The 16,165-nt window shown below is 39.5% G+C and overlaps 2 protein-coding genes across 3 annotated transcripts in view; one reads left to right on the top strand and one right to left on the bottom strand.

The window, feature by feature from the left end:
- LOC311021556 (glypican-6-like) overlaps positions 1 to 7,789 on the top strand; it is a 73,911-nt gene extending 66,122 nt beyond the window's left edge. For both annotated transcript variants that reach the window (XM_084022167.1, XM_084022166.1), the window contains 3 exons: positions 2,325 to 2,461; positions 3,457 to 3,632; positions 5,084 to 7,789. In XM_084022167.1, coding sequence (XP_083878293.1) covers positions 2,325 to 2,461; positions 3,457 to 3,632; positions 5,084 to 5,289 — 519 coding nt within the window. In that variant the 3' untranslated portion in view covers positions 5,290 to 7,789. The remainder of the gene's footprint in view (positions 1 to 2,324; positions 2,462 to 3,456; positions 3,633 to 5,083) is intronic.
- A 205-nt stretch (positions 7,790 to 7,994) lies between these two features.
- On the bottom strand, positions 7,995 to 11,724 carry dct (dopachrome tautomerase). The gene is made up of 8 exons (XM_084022170.1): positions 11,199 to 11,724; positions 10,816 to 11,115; positions 10,247 to 10,347; positions 9,552 to 9,718; positions 9,226 to 9,405; positions 9,004 to 9,139; positions 8,712 to 8,913; positions 7,995 to 8,268 (listed from the first exon to the last, which is right to left on the bottom strand). Exons 1-8 carry the CDS (start codon positions 11,485 to 11,487, stop codon positions 8,096 to 8,098), a joined length of 1,548 nt encoding a protein of 515 aa, XP_083878296.1. The 5' UTR covers positions 11,488 to 11,724; the 3' UTR covers positions 7,995 to 8,095.
- Positions 11,725 to 16,165: the final 4,441 nt, after the last annotated feature.

The following is a 16,165-nucleotide window of genomic DNA, read 5'->3' as shown; positions in this document are numbered from 1 at the left end:
ATGATTGTTAACATAGTCGGTCTTAATTTGAAATGTATTCCCTCCCATTTAATTCCCCCTCTTTCTGTTCCGTCTCTGTCTTTCCCAGAGACATAGTGCCATCTAGTGTGCATCACGGCCAGTTGCATGCCAGCGCTGCTTGTTGCAGTCGTATTATTTATTCATGGCCAATGCGCAATGAAGTGAGAGGCGGACTATTCCCAGAGGCGTATTTATTATTGTGTGAAAAGGCTCAAATTCCTTTTAAACTTTTTCTCCTTAGAGCGTCAGACATCTGATGTATTTTAAGTTCACCGTGGGTTTCTTCAGTGATCCGTCTGGATGGGGAGATGTATGTGTCTGTTTCTGGTTGGTTGAAATGGGAAGCATTCATTGCCAAGTCACTCTGTATAATGGATGTATGGCTGCAGCATTGTGAGCTGTAATACATATTAAGACGTTGTTAGTCACCTCAGCTCATTAAATTCCTAGTTTAATTCACACTTTTTTAACAGGAAGAGGTTTTGCCAGCGGATCCTGAGGAAAAACCTGTGAATCTCTTCACTAGTTAAACTCAACTTAATGTGTGAGGTTTAGTCAAACATTGCCAGTCAATCTCTCGCATTGAGTGCAGCCTTGACCCTCTGGGCAGCATCAGAGCTGCTGAAGTGCTTTGGCATCAGTGTGACAGGATTAACACATCAAAAGCGGCGTCGGGGCCTACAGCAGCGTCACACAGTCAGTACAGCACCTTTCATGTTCTGCTCAGGTTCACCACAATTTCACGTAAGCCAGCAGCAAGTCAGACGGAAAAAGATAATGGGGGGCCAACCTGCTGCTATCAGGCTCTCCCTCAGCCGCAGTGAAATATGTCAGAATTCCGTGTTTGATGAAAGATTCGAGTTCAACAGGCTCAAGTCGGGAAGCGATATCTGACTGTGTCACATGGCCGGGATGCAAAGGAGCATTTAAGTCTGACATTCAAGCCGAAATTATTGCTGCGAGCCTGCATGGTCTTACTTTTCATGATGCAAATGCTCGATAGGCAACGTGAAAGGAAAATTAAACCAGAGTCATTTTTTGGGGAGTGGGGGGGGGGGGGAGTCAGAAAGTTCGGATGTCTCGGGGTTGAATCCCAAAGATTTATAATCCCTTTTGATAAGATGTGGTAATAAGTGACGATGGGGCAGTTTTATAATGAGTTTACAAATGTGATGTGCGACAGAGAGTTTAAAGAGACTTGGTTAACCCGACACTAGATCTGTCACATGCATCCAAAGCTTCAAGGGTGTCTTTCAGCGTCTGTATTTGCTTTGGATGTGAGGATATGTGGGAATTAGGATTGTTGTGAGACATTGAGGCCTATAAAGGAATGGCTGTGTGTGGGAGAGTTGACATCAACTTTTCAAATAAAAGGTTTATTTTTTTTCTTCTTACTCGGGATAGATCATGTTTTCAATTTCAATCCAGTCCAATTAATGTTTATTTTTCTAAAATTCCTGTATTATAAATTAGAGCCCGACCGATATATCGGCGGGCCGATATTATCGGCGGGCCGATATTAGGCATTTTCCAAACTATCAGTATCGGCATTTATAATGGCCGATAAATGAGTACGAAACACCCTCATAGACAGAATTTGTCTCCAGTCTTGTTCAAAGTTATATTTATGAAGCTTACCAAGTCTTTTAATACTGGTAACTTTGTGTTTGGTTGTTGTTGTTATTGTGTTTTTGTTCAAAGGACTTTAAGTTTTATATCTTAAGTTTGTATTTTTATACATTTTATTTATCAGAACTTTAATATATTTTGATGTTCCTCTGTTCCGTTGTGACAATAAAATAAACAGGTTTATTTTTAAACATAAATAACTACAAAAAAATGTATGTTAGGGAAATCTGTTAATGTTTTGTTACGCGTTTCTGAAATAAATAAAAAAATATCGGCCGATATATCGGAATATCGGATTTTTAAATCAACAAACATTTGTATCTGTATCGGCCTTCAAAATCCTTTATCGGTCGTGCTCTATTATAAATGTTGTATGTGTGTGTGTTTATACACTGTTGCCCAATGAAGTTGGAATATTTTGTTTTCAGACACAATCCTCTGATTCTTCCTATTCAAATGCATCAGTAATCACTTTTAACCAGGTACAACGATTATGTATCATAATTACCCAGGTTAAAATAATTCATGCATAACATTCATTTGGCGCTCTAAAAGACAAAATATTTACAAATGATTCCGACTTCATGGGCAACCCTATATAAAGTATATATACTCCTGCGGGTTCAAAGCTATATTGGAATTTGATTTGTTTTTATGACCCCGTCTTTGCTTAGGTGGTTGACATAAAAGAGAAACTGAAGCTGTCAAAGAAGTTTTGGTCCAACCTGCCCGAGGCGATGTGTGTGGAAGACAGAGTGACCGCTGGAAACACCAGCGATGAGGAGTGCTGGAATGGACACACCAAGGGCAGGTAAGTGCAGCGGGGCCCGGGGCCAATGCAGACGAACACAACGTTACTTAGGAGTCCAAAGTCTGTTCAGCTTGATTTACGTTAATCAGTCTAATCCTAGAATTAAGTACCTGATTATTCACTTTCCCTTATTTTAAACTCACAAAAGCTCGACATACTTTGACTGTTATTCATAAAATCACTTGGTCAAGAGGAGAGGATTCTAGTTTTGGATGCAACCTTCATTATATTTTATAATAAGCTTTTTAAAGTGCTTTTTGCCAGTGTTATTTTATGGATTTTGTTTTTCATTCAGTGTGCAGCCAGCACGGTGGGCCCCTCATAATCTGATTTCATTTCCAATGAAAATATTTGCACGAGCACTCCAAAGGCCTGCAGCCATGACTGAGTTCGCAGTAATTGAATTTTGCTCCTTTTATTCACACCATCAACTGTATGATCAATATATATTCAGCATTTATATTTTAAATTATTTGAATAACACTTAAACTGATAATTTAACGCTGCCTATTGGTATTGGAAGCTGCTGCTTTTTCCCTCTGTGACCAAAAAAAAAGAAAAAAACATCAGATGTTAAGTAACTGGCTGAGATTTCAGAGGTGTGTGCCACCCAGACTGACCTGGGCTTATGGGAAACAAATGCTGTTGTGTGAGCTGATTTGTGGAACTCACATGATGGCCAGCTGCTTATTTATCAGACAGGAATGCAGGCAGCTGATATGTTTTCCCTGAGGTACTATATCCCACAAATATGATTTTGCCAACACTGTTCTAACCTCAAAGAGTTATTATAAAGTGTTGTATGAGAATTAGCTTAAAACATCAAACTGTTTCTGTTGTATCAGCTCAGCCTGAACCTTTCTCTGGTTGTTGAGTCTATAATAAGTTTGTCTAGTGTCACAAATACCCGTTCTCATTGACTAATGAGCACTCGCCAGATTGTGTGTAAAAACAAGACATTCATTGTGTTTCTTGTGGGGTGTTTAACCTAAAAGGTACTTCCCTGAAGTTCAGAAGGACGGACTGACCAACCAGGTGAATAACCCCGAGGTGGCCGTGGACATAACCCGCCCGGACACCTTCATCCGCCAGCAGATCATGGCTCTGAGAGTGATGACCAACAAATTGAAAAATGCCTACAATGGCAATGACATCTACTTTCAAGACTCAAGTAAGCAACACTCACACACACACACACACACACACACACACACACACCAACGTTACAACATGCAACCCTTTGTCTTAAGGCGGGAAATGCCTTTTTTTTTTAGTTTTGCCCTCTCCACCCTGGTCGGTCAAGTTAATTCTCCAACGTGTCACTCATCTTGATGAGCTGTCTCCTTTGAAATGCTACCTAACCTTGGGGTGGAGGTAATCGGCGTCAGTAAAGCTGTGGGAGCCACCGAAGGAGCAAATAACTAACACAGAAACACAATGCCAACAGGTGCGGTTTTCATCAAGGCATGTGAGAACCCCTGAGGCAGCGTATTGGGTGTGCTGTCATTTCCCCTGCACTTCCAATTCACCTCGAAAGAGCCGATCCATCAGAGAAAACATGATTTGGTTCAACAGTCGTTAGCATTAATCTTGAATTTGGGTCCACTTGAGTCAAATATTAGCTCTCCTTTTAGCTCTGTTTTGGGTCTCCACCAACTCTTGAGGAAAAAATATCTGGCTGAATACCTGAGTATGTTCATCTCTAACTATGTCTGCCTTCCACTAGATAGATAGATAGATAGATAGATAGATAGATAGATAGATAGATAGATAGATAGATAGATAGATAGATAGATAGATAGATAGATAGATAGATAGATAGATAGATAGACAGACAGACAGATACTTACTTAATTACTTACTTCCTCACTTACCTACTTACTTACTTACTTACTTACTTACTTACTTACTTAATTACTTACTTACCTACTTACTTACTTACCTACTTACTTACTTACCTACTTACTTACATACCTACTTACTTACTTACTTAATTACTTACTTACTTACCTACTTACTTACTTACCTACTTACTTACTTACCTACTTACTTACATACCTACTTACTTACTTACTTACTTACTTAATTACTTACTTAATTACTTACTTACCTACTTACTTACTTACCTACTTACTTACTTACTTACTTACCTACTTACTTACCTACTTACTTACTTACTTACTTACCTACTTACTTACTTACTTACCTACCTACTTGCCTACTTACTTACTTACTTACCTACTTACTTACTTACCTACTTACTTACCTACTTAATTACTTACTTACCTACTTACTTACCTACTTACTTACCTACTTACTTACCTACTTACTTACTTACTTATTATTATTATTATTATTATTATTATTACTTACTTACTTACTTGATCCTGAGGGAAATGTCAGGGAAGCTGAAAGACACTAAAATGCTGCATAGAGCTGAACGTGTGACTGAATTTGATCCACTTTTAATATAAAGAAATGCTTATTATTACAGCTTTAATTTGAATAAGTTGCGTACTGTAGCTTTAAGGCAACAGTTTAAGATTGTAAAATCTGGCTGAGATGTTGACTTATGTTACAGTTTAGCGATGCGCTCAGTCTGGCTTGTGTTCGGTGTTACAGGTGATGAAGGCAGCGGCTCGGGCAGCGGCAGCGGCTGCACTGAGGTCTGCCCCACAGACGGGGACGCCACTGCCACAGAAGCCCCGATGGTGGAAGCGGACCGTAGCGGGCCCCTGGATGCCTCCGCCCCGCTTCGTGCACCCTCTGTGGCCCTGGCAACCGTTCTGGCCCTCTCAGCCCTGGCACTCCACCGACAATGGAGATAATGTTGGAGGAACTGGCTAAACACGGACAGCAGGGTTTTTTTTTCTTCTTGTTGTTTTGCAGTTTTTTTGTATTCAGGCAGATTGGAGCTACAGTCGAGCAGACAGTGTTCAGGCTGCCAGTCTGGAGGCTGCAGGAGTCACGCATCATGATTAACCACTTTCCCAAAGATCGTGCAGTGCCATCCTTGGACTTGACATTTTATGGCGTCACTTCACCATCGAACGCTGATGCCGACCCAACAAACTCTGCTTCAGAGATTTATTGCACATGTGGCAGGTATTAATGTAGGTCTCCATGTGGAAAAAAATACAACATAACACGCACTTTGATTGTTTTGATTTTTTTTTATGCAAAAATTGTTTGTGTGTTGAAAAATGTTGAGAATGTGGTTATTTGATGCACCTAAAATAGGCTAAAAAAAAAACTTTAATATATGGTGCACGTTATATTTTGAAATAAAAACAAAGAATAATGACAGAAAATTCAGGAACGTGGTTTGGACTTAGTGTTTTAATTGAATCTTTGTTCCATTGCCTTTTAAATCATGTGCCAATAATTGATATTTGATGAGGAGTGATTGAATCTCATCATGTTTGTTTTTGGATCCGCCGCTGAATCACGTCGCTCCATCTTGTGTTTTCACGGTCATTTCCCACCGTGACGTTTGGCTGATCGGAGGTTGTGCGTGTCGTCCGTTGGTCAACAGCCGTTTTGTGCTAAAACTCACATTTTTGTAAGAAGGGACATTTTTTTATGTACTAATTTGCTTTGCAACAGATTTATTATATGCACAATATTCTCATATCATGCTGGTTTCTCAAGCTTGGCTTCGGGAGTAGACAGTCTGGACGGAATAGAAATGGAAATAGAAAGTGATGTCATCATTGTGATGCTGGTTCTGTAGTGTTGTGTGGTGCATGTCCTGGTGTGTCATTAATTCATTTATGTCAGAGAGGGCTAAACAAATTTTAATCCTCGCTAATATATAATGATTGATGAATAATATATTGTTATTTTTTCTCCATGAAGTGTCACCCGGTGTCGGCTTCTCTCTAACCGCTTAACAGCACCAGTGACCTGCAAGCAAAGCCCCTCATTAAATAGATACACAAATCAACTATTTATAAAAGAGACATTATAAAGCCTCGTAAGGGCACAATAATGGCAAATCATGACCCTGGTATGTATACTGTATGTGTAAATGGACATTGCAGCATGAAAAACACACCCATTCAATACAGAATCACCATCACAGACAGAAGTATTGCACCGCCGTAATCTTTATATGAATTTACAGTAACTGGGCCTATAATATTATCTTCTGCATCCTCAGAATACTCCACAAATATACATTTTACAACTTCCGGGGATTCTGGATTTGCATATAAAGGAACAAAAATGGTGCCATGGTTGCATATGTGATTGAATAGTCAAAGCTTATCCTGTGACTGCTTCCACAGTTTGGATAAATGGCCATTAAAATGCATTGTAGTGTTTAAAAAACGCTACAAAACTAAAATAATGTCAGACAGTAGTAAAAAAAAAAAAAAAAAAGTTAAGAGTTGTTATTTCTGCAAGTGTATTAGCACAGTTCTTAAAAAGGTGAGGGATTTATTAAGAGAAGTTGCAAACAGCACACAGCGGCTACTGGAAATGCAAAGAAAGGGCCCCTAAATATATCTGCAAAGCTTGGATGGTCGTGTCTGCGGCGCAGACGGGCTGGAAGCCGACCACAGTCACCTGTGAAATGAGAATCTGTGGAGACCGGACTGGCCTGAATGCTTCAGTGAAGCTCCTCGGTGGAGCGTACTTACAGAGAATGTGAGAGGCCTGGCACTGCTGAGGGGGGCGGACAAAACCAGCCTGTATGTACGTCCACTGTTCTCTGAGAGCCCGTCAGCTCCATAACCACCAGGCCAGCTAAGCTTACATATCCCAGGAATTAACCAGTGTTACGCCCTTCGCAGTATATCGGAGAATATTTGGCTTTTCTTTATTGCATTTTTAAGTCAGAGTTTGCATCCACATTGCACGAAAAACAAAAAGTATAGAGGAAATATGTCATTTAAAAGAATCCTTTATTATGAATATTGATCTTACAGGATGCCCTTTTTATGTTTTGTATCATTGAACTTTTAATGGTAATATTTTTGCAATAAAATACTGAAAATGGATGTCTGTTCACGGACGAATTATCTGGAAAAATATAATTAGCAGGAAACGCTATGAGTCAACTTTTTTTTTTTTCTTCTTTTTTTTTTTTTTACAATAAATGCATTTCTGTAAAAAGTCAAATCCTAATGAGGTGACATTCGTTTGGAGGTTGAATCTACTCTCAAACTAAGAGGGAGGGAAGAACTCGTTGAGAAAAATATGCCTTATTGTTTTCCAGTGCAATTAAGATGATTGCATTTGTTTTTGTTACTGTTATTGAGAATAAATATTTATTAAAAACATTCTAATAGATTTGTATTTGTGGTGAATGTTGCAAAGAAATTGTCAAGGGAACCTAAAAATGGAAAAATGGGGTCATGCATTTGTAAAACGAATGCTACCAAACCAGTTAAACATGCACTCATTTTGATTGGTCTTGGGAAGTTTCTATTCATATATATATATTTATGTCAATAACAAATATACGATTCCTTATTGTTGATGAAATTAGATCCAATTTCAAAAAAGTAGTTCATGTACAGGTTTAATATTTTCCTCTGGCATCACAGTACAGACCAATAGTAATTGGCTGCTCCATCTCTCTCAGGTATGTATAAGCATTGAAGTGCTTTTCAGAACAACAGAGCCAATCTAGGCTTCCTCTGTGTACTTTCTATTTGTGAAGTCTGCTTTTATCAGGGGTTCAAAGCTTCTGTTCCTCCGCTGACGCAGGTAGAGCACGAAGATGAGGAGAAGCATCAGGAGACCGATGAAGACTCCCCCCAGGGTGGAGCCCAGCACAAACACAGCCGACCCTCCTGCATCTGTGAAGATGAAGCACAGGTGGAGATATTCATAGAGACCTCACAGTTTTTTTTTCAGCAGAAAATGAAATCTAGATATGAGTCATTATGTGAAAATAAGATGTTTACAATGAGGATTTGATAGGTTTGACTACGAGTTGACATCTTCATAACTTTACAAGACTTGAGTTTCTGCCCTTTGCTTCCTCATACTTCAGAGATCTGATTGAAGGCAGTTAGTTTAAAAGAATAGTTGTACAGATTAAACCAAGATAACTGTACCATAAACGTGTGAATTAGTGAACTTTGGGGTTAGTTACGCCATGCTAACTGTTTCCCCCTGTTTCCAGTCTTTATGCTAAGCTAAGCTAAGCTAAGCAGGCGTATTTCCCAAAATGTCTCAAACTATTCCTTTGAGCTGATTTTTTTTTTGGCATCATCATCTTATCTCTACACTTGCTCACCATCCAGGGCAATGGCATAAGAATATCCCAGCTGCTCAGACGTGACGTAGATCTCCTCGTTGGTGATCGGAGGGAAGAAGGGGACCATGTTGAAGTCCCTGTTGTGACCAATGGGGGCCATCTCATCCGGGAAGGTGGCGTTGGAGGGAACGAACCTCCTCATCCACTCGTCAAAAATGGCATCGGTGAAAGCGTGGAGGACCTGTGGGACAAATGGCCGCGGTGATTTTAAACAACGGCGACTCTACCGCGTCATAAGGTCAAATTTTCAAAATGAAATTTAGATTCTGACCAGAAAGATGGGGTCGTTGGCTGCGGAGTGAGGCAACGCGCTGGTTCCATTGAGCATGGTGTGGACCAGGTTGTGGAGGTTGTTGACCGATTCGTCCAGTTCTCCGTTTGGTTTCTCGTACCCTTCAAGAGCATTTCTGTTGGTCGCGAAGCAAACGGTCTGTTATTTAACACCAGTCATGCAGAGAAATAGCATTTAAATGATTTAAATGATGAGTTGTACCTAAAACTAAAGGAGGAGTTGGTGAAGTACGGAGGGCTGTCGAAGTCTCTGATTCCGAGACAGCTTCTGACGTCGGTCATGGTGGGCAGAGACCCGTTACCACTATTCATCACCCCTCTCTGGATGAAACCCTCACTGGTGCCGTTGCAGAGAGTCACCAGGCGATTGTACTCATCCAAACTGGGAATTCATCAAAATAAATGAAATATTAATGTCATTTCCACCAATCAAAACATGCATTCATTTGCTCCACAATCTTTATTTCATCATAATCCAATCGATAACTATTTAATCTGTTTCCCCTCTGTGAGTATTTTTGCGCTCACCTGTCACAAACCACCCCCCATCTGGAGAACCGGGACTGGTTGCTGATGAGGCCCGGGTTTTCTGGGTTTCGTCCCCCCAGCAGAGAGTCGGTGCACACGTCACACTCACTTTGCCCGGTTGCAAAGTTCCAGTATGGGATCCCGAAGTTCTCATTGCCGGTCAATCTCTGCAGGAAATAGACACATTTTATCGATATTAGTCGTCCTTATTATTAAAAATTGTTTATTTTGGTCATCAACATGGACTTTTGACAGCCAATGTACAAGCCCCCATCGCACTGAAACTCTGTCTGGATCCAATCTAGTATCTAATCCTCTACTCCTCACCATTTTGTTCCAAATGTTGGAGTTCTAATTACTTCTGCCTCTTTTAGGAAGGTTATCTGCTCCTTAGAGCAGAGTGGTTACCTTCAACTTCAATTCAAATCAGGAGCTTTTGTCTCTTTGGTTCTTTTCAGAATTGATGATTCAGATGTTATTCTCTGGTAAACTTGGAAAAATAACAATTTGTAGAAGGTTTTTTATGTACCGGTTTCCTGGAAAGCCCCTCCAAGGTGTACTGTTGTACCAATAATTGCTACTTAATAATAGCCTAGTTAACTCTGGTTCAGATCAACCTAACCCTATTGATCCCATCCCCTCGTGCCAAAAAAAACAATTTGTGTAATAATGTGTTTTCATCAGCATAAACAAACCTGTAACTCTCTTTCCAGACTGAGGAGGTGATACCTGTGCCAGGTGATGAATGCTGGTCCTTTGTGTGAGAAATCAATGGCTTTGAACGGACGGCCAGGACCTACAGGGAACAAGACGGTGCTTGGCTATTTAATCTGAGTAAAAATCATGAATAAATAAATAAGAATGCATCGTTTAAGTCACGGGCAAAATCAAAACACGATCGACCCTTCCTCCTAAGTGAAAGAGCTTTTTAAAAATACCAAATAATGATCTATATTGTTTTGTTCTGATGCCGTTCAAAGTTGTATTGATACAATAATAAAAAAGACATGTAGAGTTTAAATGTATTGGTTAAATTCTACAATATGAATCTGAATAAACATTTTAAAAAATCATTAGGTGTAGCCTACATAAAATTTGGAGTTGAAAATGTCTGGAAAAAGGTATCATCCAGTCACCACAATACCTTTTATAAATGATAAAGTTATTATATCCCTCATATGTTTGTTATCATGATATTCCTAATAATATCAACGACATCATGACCAGCTACAATAGATTTCAGTCGATAAATGTGCTCATTTACCCAGAAGAGTGTCTCGGACGGAGTAGTAGTGTTGCCAGACAAAGAAGTCGTAGATGGAGATGTTGGCGAACTGGGGCTCGGTCCCATTGGGTCCCAGGAGTCCCAGCCAGTGCTGGGTGGCAATGACATAGTCCGGTTGGGTGGTGGTCTTCGACAGCTCCAGGACATTGAGGAACTCCTGGAGCTCTTCTGGGTTCAGGGAGTGGATGTCCTTCCGTACCACGGGGGCTTTCCTCAGGTCACAGTTTGCTCCGGTCCAGCCGAACTTGCACTGACCGCAGTCGAACCCTGCAAAGTTACCTGCAAACACAGACGGCAAACCCAAACGTGTCAAATCTAGTGACGCCGTCGATGATGTTCCAGGTTAAATGCACGTGACTCACCAGTACATCTGCAGGTCTGATTGAAGAACTTGGTGGGCCACCTCTCCCTGTCGTCCACGTTCCTCAGCCTGTACGGTCCTCCCCAAGGCTTGTCGTCGACTCTCACGGACGCACAGCCTCCTCTCCCCGACAGAGAGCCGCACACGTTGGCGGGATCCGAGCCCAGAGACGGGCAGCACCGCTTGGACACAATCCCCTCCACTGTGCAGCACACTCGGGGGAACTGAGCCTCTGCGGGTTCAGGCCAGAGGAGCAGACAAAGAAGACTCAATCCCAGAGCGTTCTTCATATTTGCTCCGTTTGTTTCCTCCAAATCAGTCTGTTCGTCAACTTCCAGCAGCAATACGGCCAATTAGTTCCCCCCAGAAGAGTGTGGAATCTCAGTCGACCGCGGTCCTCGAGTTGTGTATCTGCAAATTAGATTCAGTGATAGTTTTAACATCTGTGGAAACAACACTTGAAGCTAAATCAGGTTGCGTTCCAGTTGGTTACATGCACATTAAGCCCTCTAATTTATGTTCTCCCTTTTGTAGAGCTGGGGAGGATTATGCCTTCGGTCTTGTGACCATCACCTGACAGCAGAGCTGTGAGCTGCATTGAGATCTGGATGAATACCAAGGAACTGCCTGGAGGGACTGTAACTTGCGTCTGATTTATTTGGTTAATCGGGGGGGAAAGACAAGAAACAGGAAAGATGGGAGGATTTCCTTCAAACAGAGCAGCTTGTACAGCCATCTGTGCAGACATTGGTCAAATACAAAATTAACTGGATTTATGTCTGAACAAACACCATTTAGGGATAATTCTGATCATTTGAAATAGAACGTTTGTCTGAAAACAAATCAATTGATTTGATTGATTTTGAGTCATTCTCAGCTAGTGTGATAAAGGAAGTGTCTGGAAAACTCAGCTTTTGAGCCAGAACCCCGACTGCAAATCTGTTTTGTAAATGTGGATGGTGGATTAATCACTTAAATCCAGCCAGAAGTTGCAGGGTTTTTTGGGGAAGCTCGTTATTTTAGTCTATTCTCATCGTTTCATTATCAAACTTTTCACCCGAGGTCTCAGCTGACATCATGTGCTGCGCATGTGAGGTAAGAAAAGAGCAGCTGTAGGAAGTGTATGACTTTTTTCGAGTTAAACAGAATGTCATGTAGTTCTTCACCCAATATTGATATATGCAGATTGAGATTTTACACTAAAAATATATGATACATTAAAACACATTTTTATAAAACGTTAAGTAATTAATTTAGACATTTCCCCTCAAATCAATTAAATAGTTTAATTTAACAATTAAAACAGCTGAGGACCCAAGAGGAATGTAATTTTGTAATTTTAATATTGATACTTAAATAAACACATTTCACAAATTCACAAAGATAAACAATATATAACCACACCAATGGCAATTAAAAAAACTGAGTTTTAAGAAATTATTGTAAAATTGTTGCTTATTGTGACACCAAATAGCTTTTTTTTCGCAAAGAACTGTAGAAAGTTAGGAAAAAAAAATCAGCACTAATATTTAGTACATATTTAAACAGTCAGGGCAGACATGATGTAATTTATATGTGGAATGGAACATAAACATACGCTGGCCTGATTCTTTGACAACAAGCTCAAAGTTCAGTATCTCTGAATGAGTCTCGGCCAAGGAATCACCCGAAGGCAGAATCTTCCCCCTCTGTTAATGATTGGATGTAAAACAGACTCTAACTGCGTCAGAGAGTTCTTCAAAGAATCGACTGGACGATTGTGAGGATACATGACTGGATCTCATGTGATCAAGTTTCTCATTCGTGACATCAGCACAGGATTAACATAGAATTCATGGACACTTTGTGTACTTTTTAGATTGAAATGAAATATATTCTTCTTACATTTAAAGAAGTTACGTTTCCTCTTAACTGTAGTGCTATTTATCAATCTAGATTGTTTTGGTGTGATTTGCCTAATTTTTGGAGATCAGCCATAGAGATGTCTGCCTTCTCTCCAGTATTATGGGATTATATGGCACTCGGCTTGTGGTGCTCAAGGTTGTGATAGTCTATTACCCATAGTTCCTTTGGGGAGGCTCTTTAAGCCATAAAGGTCGACTCCGTCAACACACACGCGTACATTCTTGAGCATCCGTGAGGTTGAACTTGTGACGAAGAAGAAGATAATCACTCGCTGTGTGTTTTCGTGCGATGTCAAGGTGCTAGAGGATGATATGCACATCATTTGTTTCTCGTTGCCCTCTAGAAGTAAATAATTCAGTTTTAGTTTTTTTTCTTTATTCAGAAGCAGCAGCTCCTCCAGCAGTCAAAGAAGCTTTACAAAGGGAGAAACTCCTGATGCTTTGACTCCACACTCCTGATGCATTCCAGTGGGCCGGCATGTGACTGCTCATAGCTCAAGTACAGTAGAGGGGAGTCTGTATTTCCACCGCACGAAGAGGAAGTTTTGGAGAGCTTTACAAAGTAGCTTGCTTAAAATTGATAAGTTACATGCATATCATAACCCAGGCAAGATTAAGAGATACATTAAAATTTGGAATCTATCAGTTTATCAGTGTATTATTTTTGCTGGCAATGCATACAAATGAAACACTTGAGGTTCGGTATGATAAAAAAAAAAAAAAATCCTGTGGTTTGAATCCAACTTGGGGAAAAATGCATTAAATCTTCTTTTCGGTCGTCATATAAGTGAAAAAGTGACAGATTCAGAATCAGTGTCCAGGTCCAAAATGCCCCCTTAAAGTATGAGATAAACCTGGGAGTCTGCACATAGAACATAAACATGGCCTCATGAGAAACCTCATGTGTGACCACTGAGCCTTTCACACAACAGGCTGTGTGAGGTTCACTGCACTCAACAGGATTAGTGAGCAGAATTCCTGGAAGGAGTCAGATGGAATGTCTCTGTAGAAATGATTTCACGTTTATGTTGGTTAAAAAAAAAAAGAAAACGTCTGGATGTGTAAGGAGAAACAATGATCAGGCCCAGGATGTGTGTGATTCTAACGAATTAACCAACGACGCGATTGTTTATCACAGTCATGGCTTATTGTGTGAGAGGAAATGTGATGTTTTGGGGAAATGGGTGAAATGTTTTTAAAAAAAACAATCCATAAATTAAATTAAAGACAGGATAAAATCATATGTTATCAGATTAAAAACATATCTGCTTAAAGGTTTAGCAAACTTATTCAGAGAAATTGAAAATAACAAGTAAATGTATAGACATGATAGAGCACCTTTAATATCAACTCATATAAATGTATAGGCAATAAGAGTCATTGGCTTTAAGATGTATATGTTTAAGCATTTTCAAAGTTGTTAGCAGCTGAATATTTTTGTCATTCAGAGTGTTTTGGTTAAATAAACATAAAAAAGAGTAATGAGCATATTCAACACAGGATTAAATAACATTTAAAGATATAACATCTCTAAATGTAGTGTTGGTTGTTTTTCAAATGCTTGCCAAATGTTTAATTATTCTACTTCCTTTCCATTATTTTAACTGGCTATTAGCTCTCTTTTTTTTACCAAAAAACTGACATTTTGAAAAATGTGTAAATAACTAGAATCCATTATTCCTCCTGAAACACAGGATGGTGCCAGAGAGCCACGGAGAAACAAGCCTCCACATATAATGACATGCTACTGTGAGTGACTTCTGATGGAATATGTTTTCATTAAAAGGTATGTCTAATTTTTAATAATAATAAAAGATATATATTTTATCTGTTAACTTCTGCCGATCAGTTTAGGATGGCAAAGAAATAACTGTCAACCTGTTTATTTTATTATAAAGGGGTATTTTGACGTGAAACATGAAAGGGTGTATTTATAACAAAAAATTAAAAAAATAGTGGCAAGAACAAATTTTGATTTGCACAGCACTTAGTAGTTGTAAAACTCATGGCATCCACTCCGTGTTTCTCATGTGGCGTTCCCCTCCTCGCGTTCAACGTGAAGACGTGCATAATTGCCCGTAATGCATCTTTGAAGCAAGACAAATGACACCATTCTGCTAATAGTGTTTCAAAGAGAATCACAGATGGAGGGGATTATTCATTACTCAAACGATCTCCTTGTTACCATGTGGATGGAAAAATGCATCCATTTTCTTGACATTGTTGTGAATATTGCACTTAACGCCCATGAACCACTCTGCATACGTTTTACTGGAATATGTGCTGGATAAATATGCGAAAGGGCTTTTACATTTTTAATTAAGGCCACTTCAGTTTCATTTAGCTCAGTGTCTAGAGACTGGTGAAAATAGATTCACATATTTGTGTATGTTTTTATTTAGTATTATAGGAGCCACTTACCCACCTCAGCTGGGCTCTTAGGTTTCTTCTCCATATTCATTTTTTTAATGAGCACATAATCTAATAATGCACTTTTACTCATGAAAATGTGCATAATCTAAACTTTGAAAAATGAAGGAGAATGGACACCAGGTAACATAAATTTCATTAAAGTTCAGTATTAATACAATTATTATAAATAAAACAGACATGGAGTTTCAAAATAAAAGTTGCCTTTATTCATAGTTTAAGTTGTGCACTCACCTGTAAATTACTATTGACCAAATACCTTTGAAATTATTCCAACATTATGATACTCTTTGCATCTTAAAACATCCGAGCATGCCTTATTTTGAAGAATACCACATTCCTCCCCACTGCTAACAATTATTCTATCCTATTAGAAAATATTGAGTCCAATTTGTCTGATGAATCTCCTCTTTTTTCCATTCTCATCATCATGTGGAGATTTCTAATTGTAGAAAAGGAATGTCTTTAGAAAATGTGCTGCTGGGCAAATATGAACAGCACTTGAGATAGCTGTGGAGTATTTCCTTTCTATGCAGTTTGACAGCAGGGTGCAAGAAAAGAGTGACAGTGTGGAGGCAGCCATGCAGTGTCTGTAGACAATAGCAGGGGGGCAGTGTTGCTGTTTCTGGCCGCC

Source organism: Eutrigla gurnardus, assembly GCF_963514095.1.
Source record: "Eutrigla gurnardus genome assembly, chromosome: 12".
NCBI classification, from domain to species: Eukaryota; Metazoa; Chordata; class Actinopteri; order Perciformes; family Triglidae; genus Eutrigla; species Eutrigla gurnardus.
The sequence above is the reverse complement of the archived record's forward strand: the minus strand, read 5'-3'. Positions and strand labels throughout refer to the sequence as shown.

Excerpts from the sequence above, each read along its gene's own strand:
- dct (XM_084022170.1), bottom strand. The coding sequence starts at position 11,487 with ATGAAGAACGCTCTGGGATTGAGTCTTCTTTGTCTGCTCCTCTGGCCT. Across the intron at positions 11,116-11,198 it reads TCAGACCTGCAGATGTACTG|GTAACTTTGCAGGGTTCGAC; the intron begins GTGAGTCACGTG and ends CTGTGTTTGCAG. Across the intron at positions 8,269-8,711 it reads TTATGCCATTGCCCTGGATG|ATGCAGGAGGGTCGGCTGTG; the intron begins GTGAGCAAGTGT and ends TCATCTTCACAG.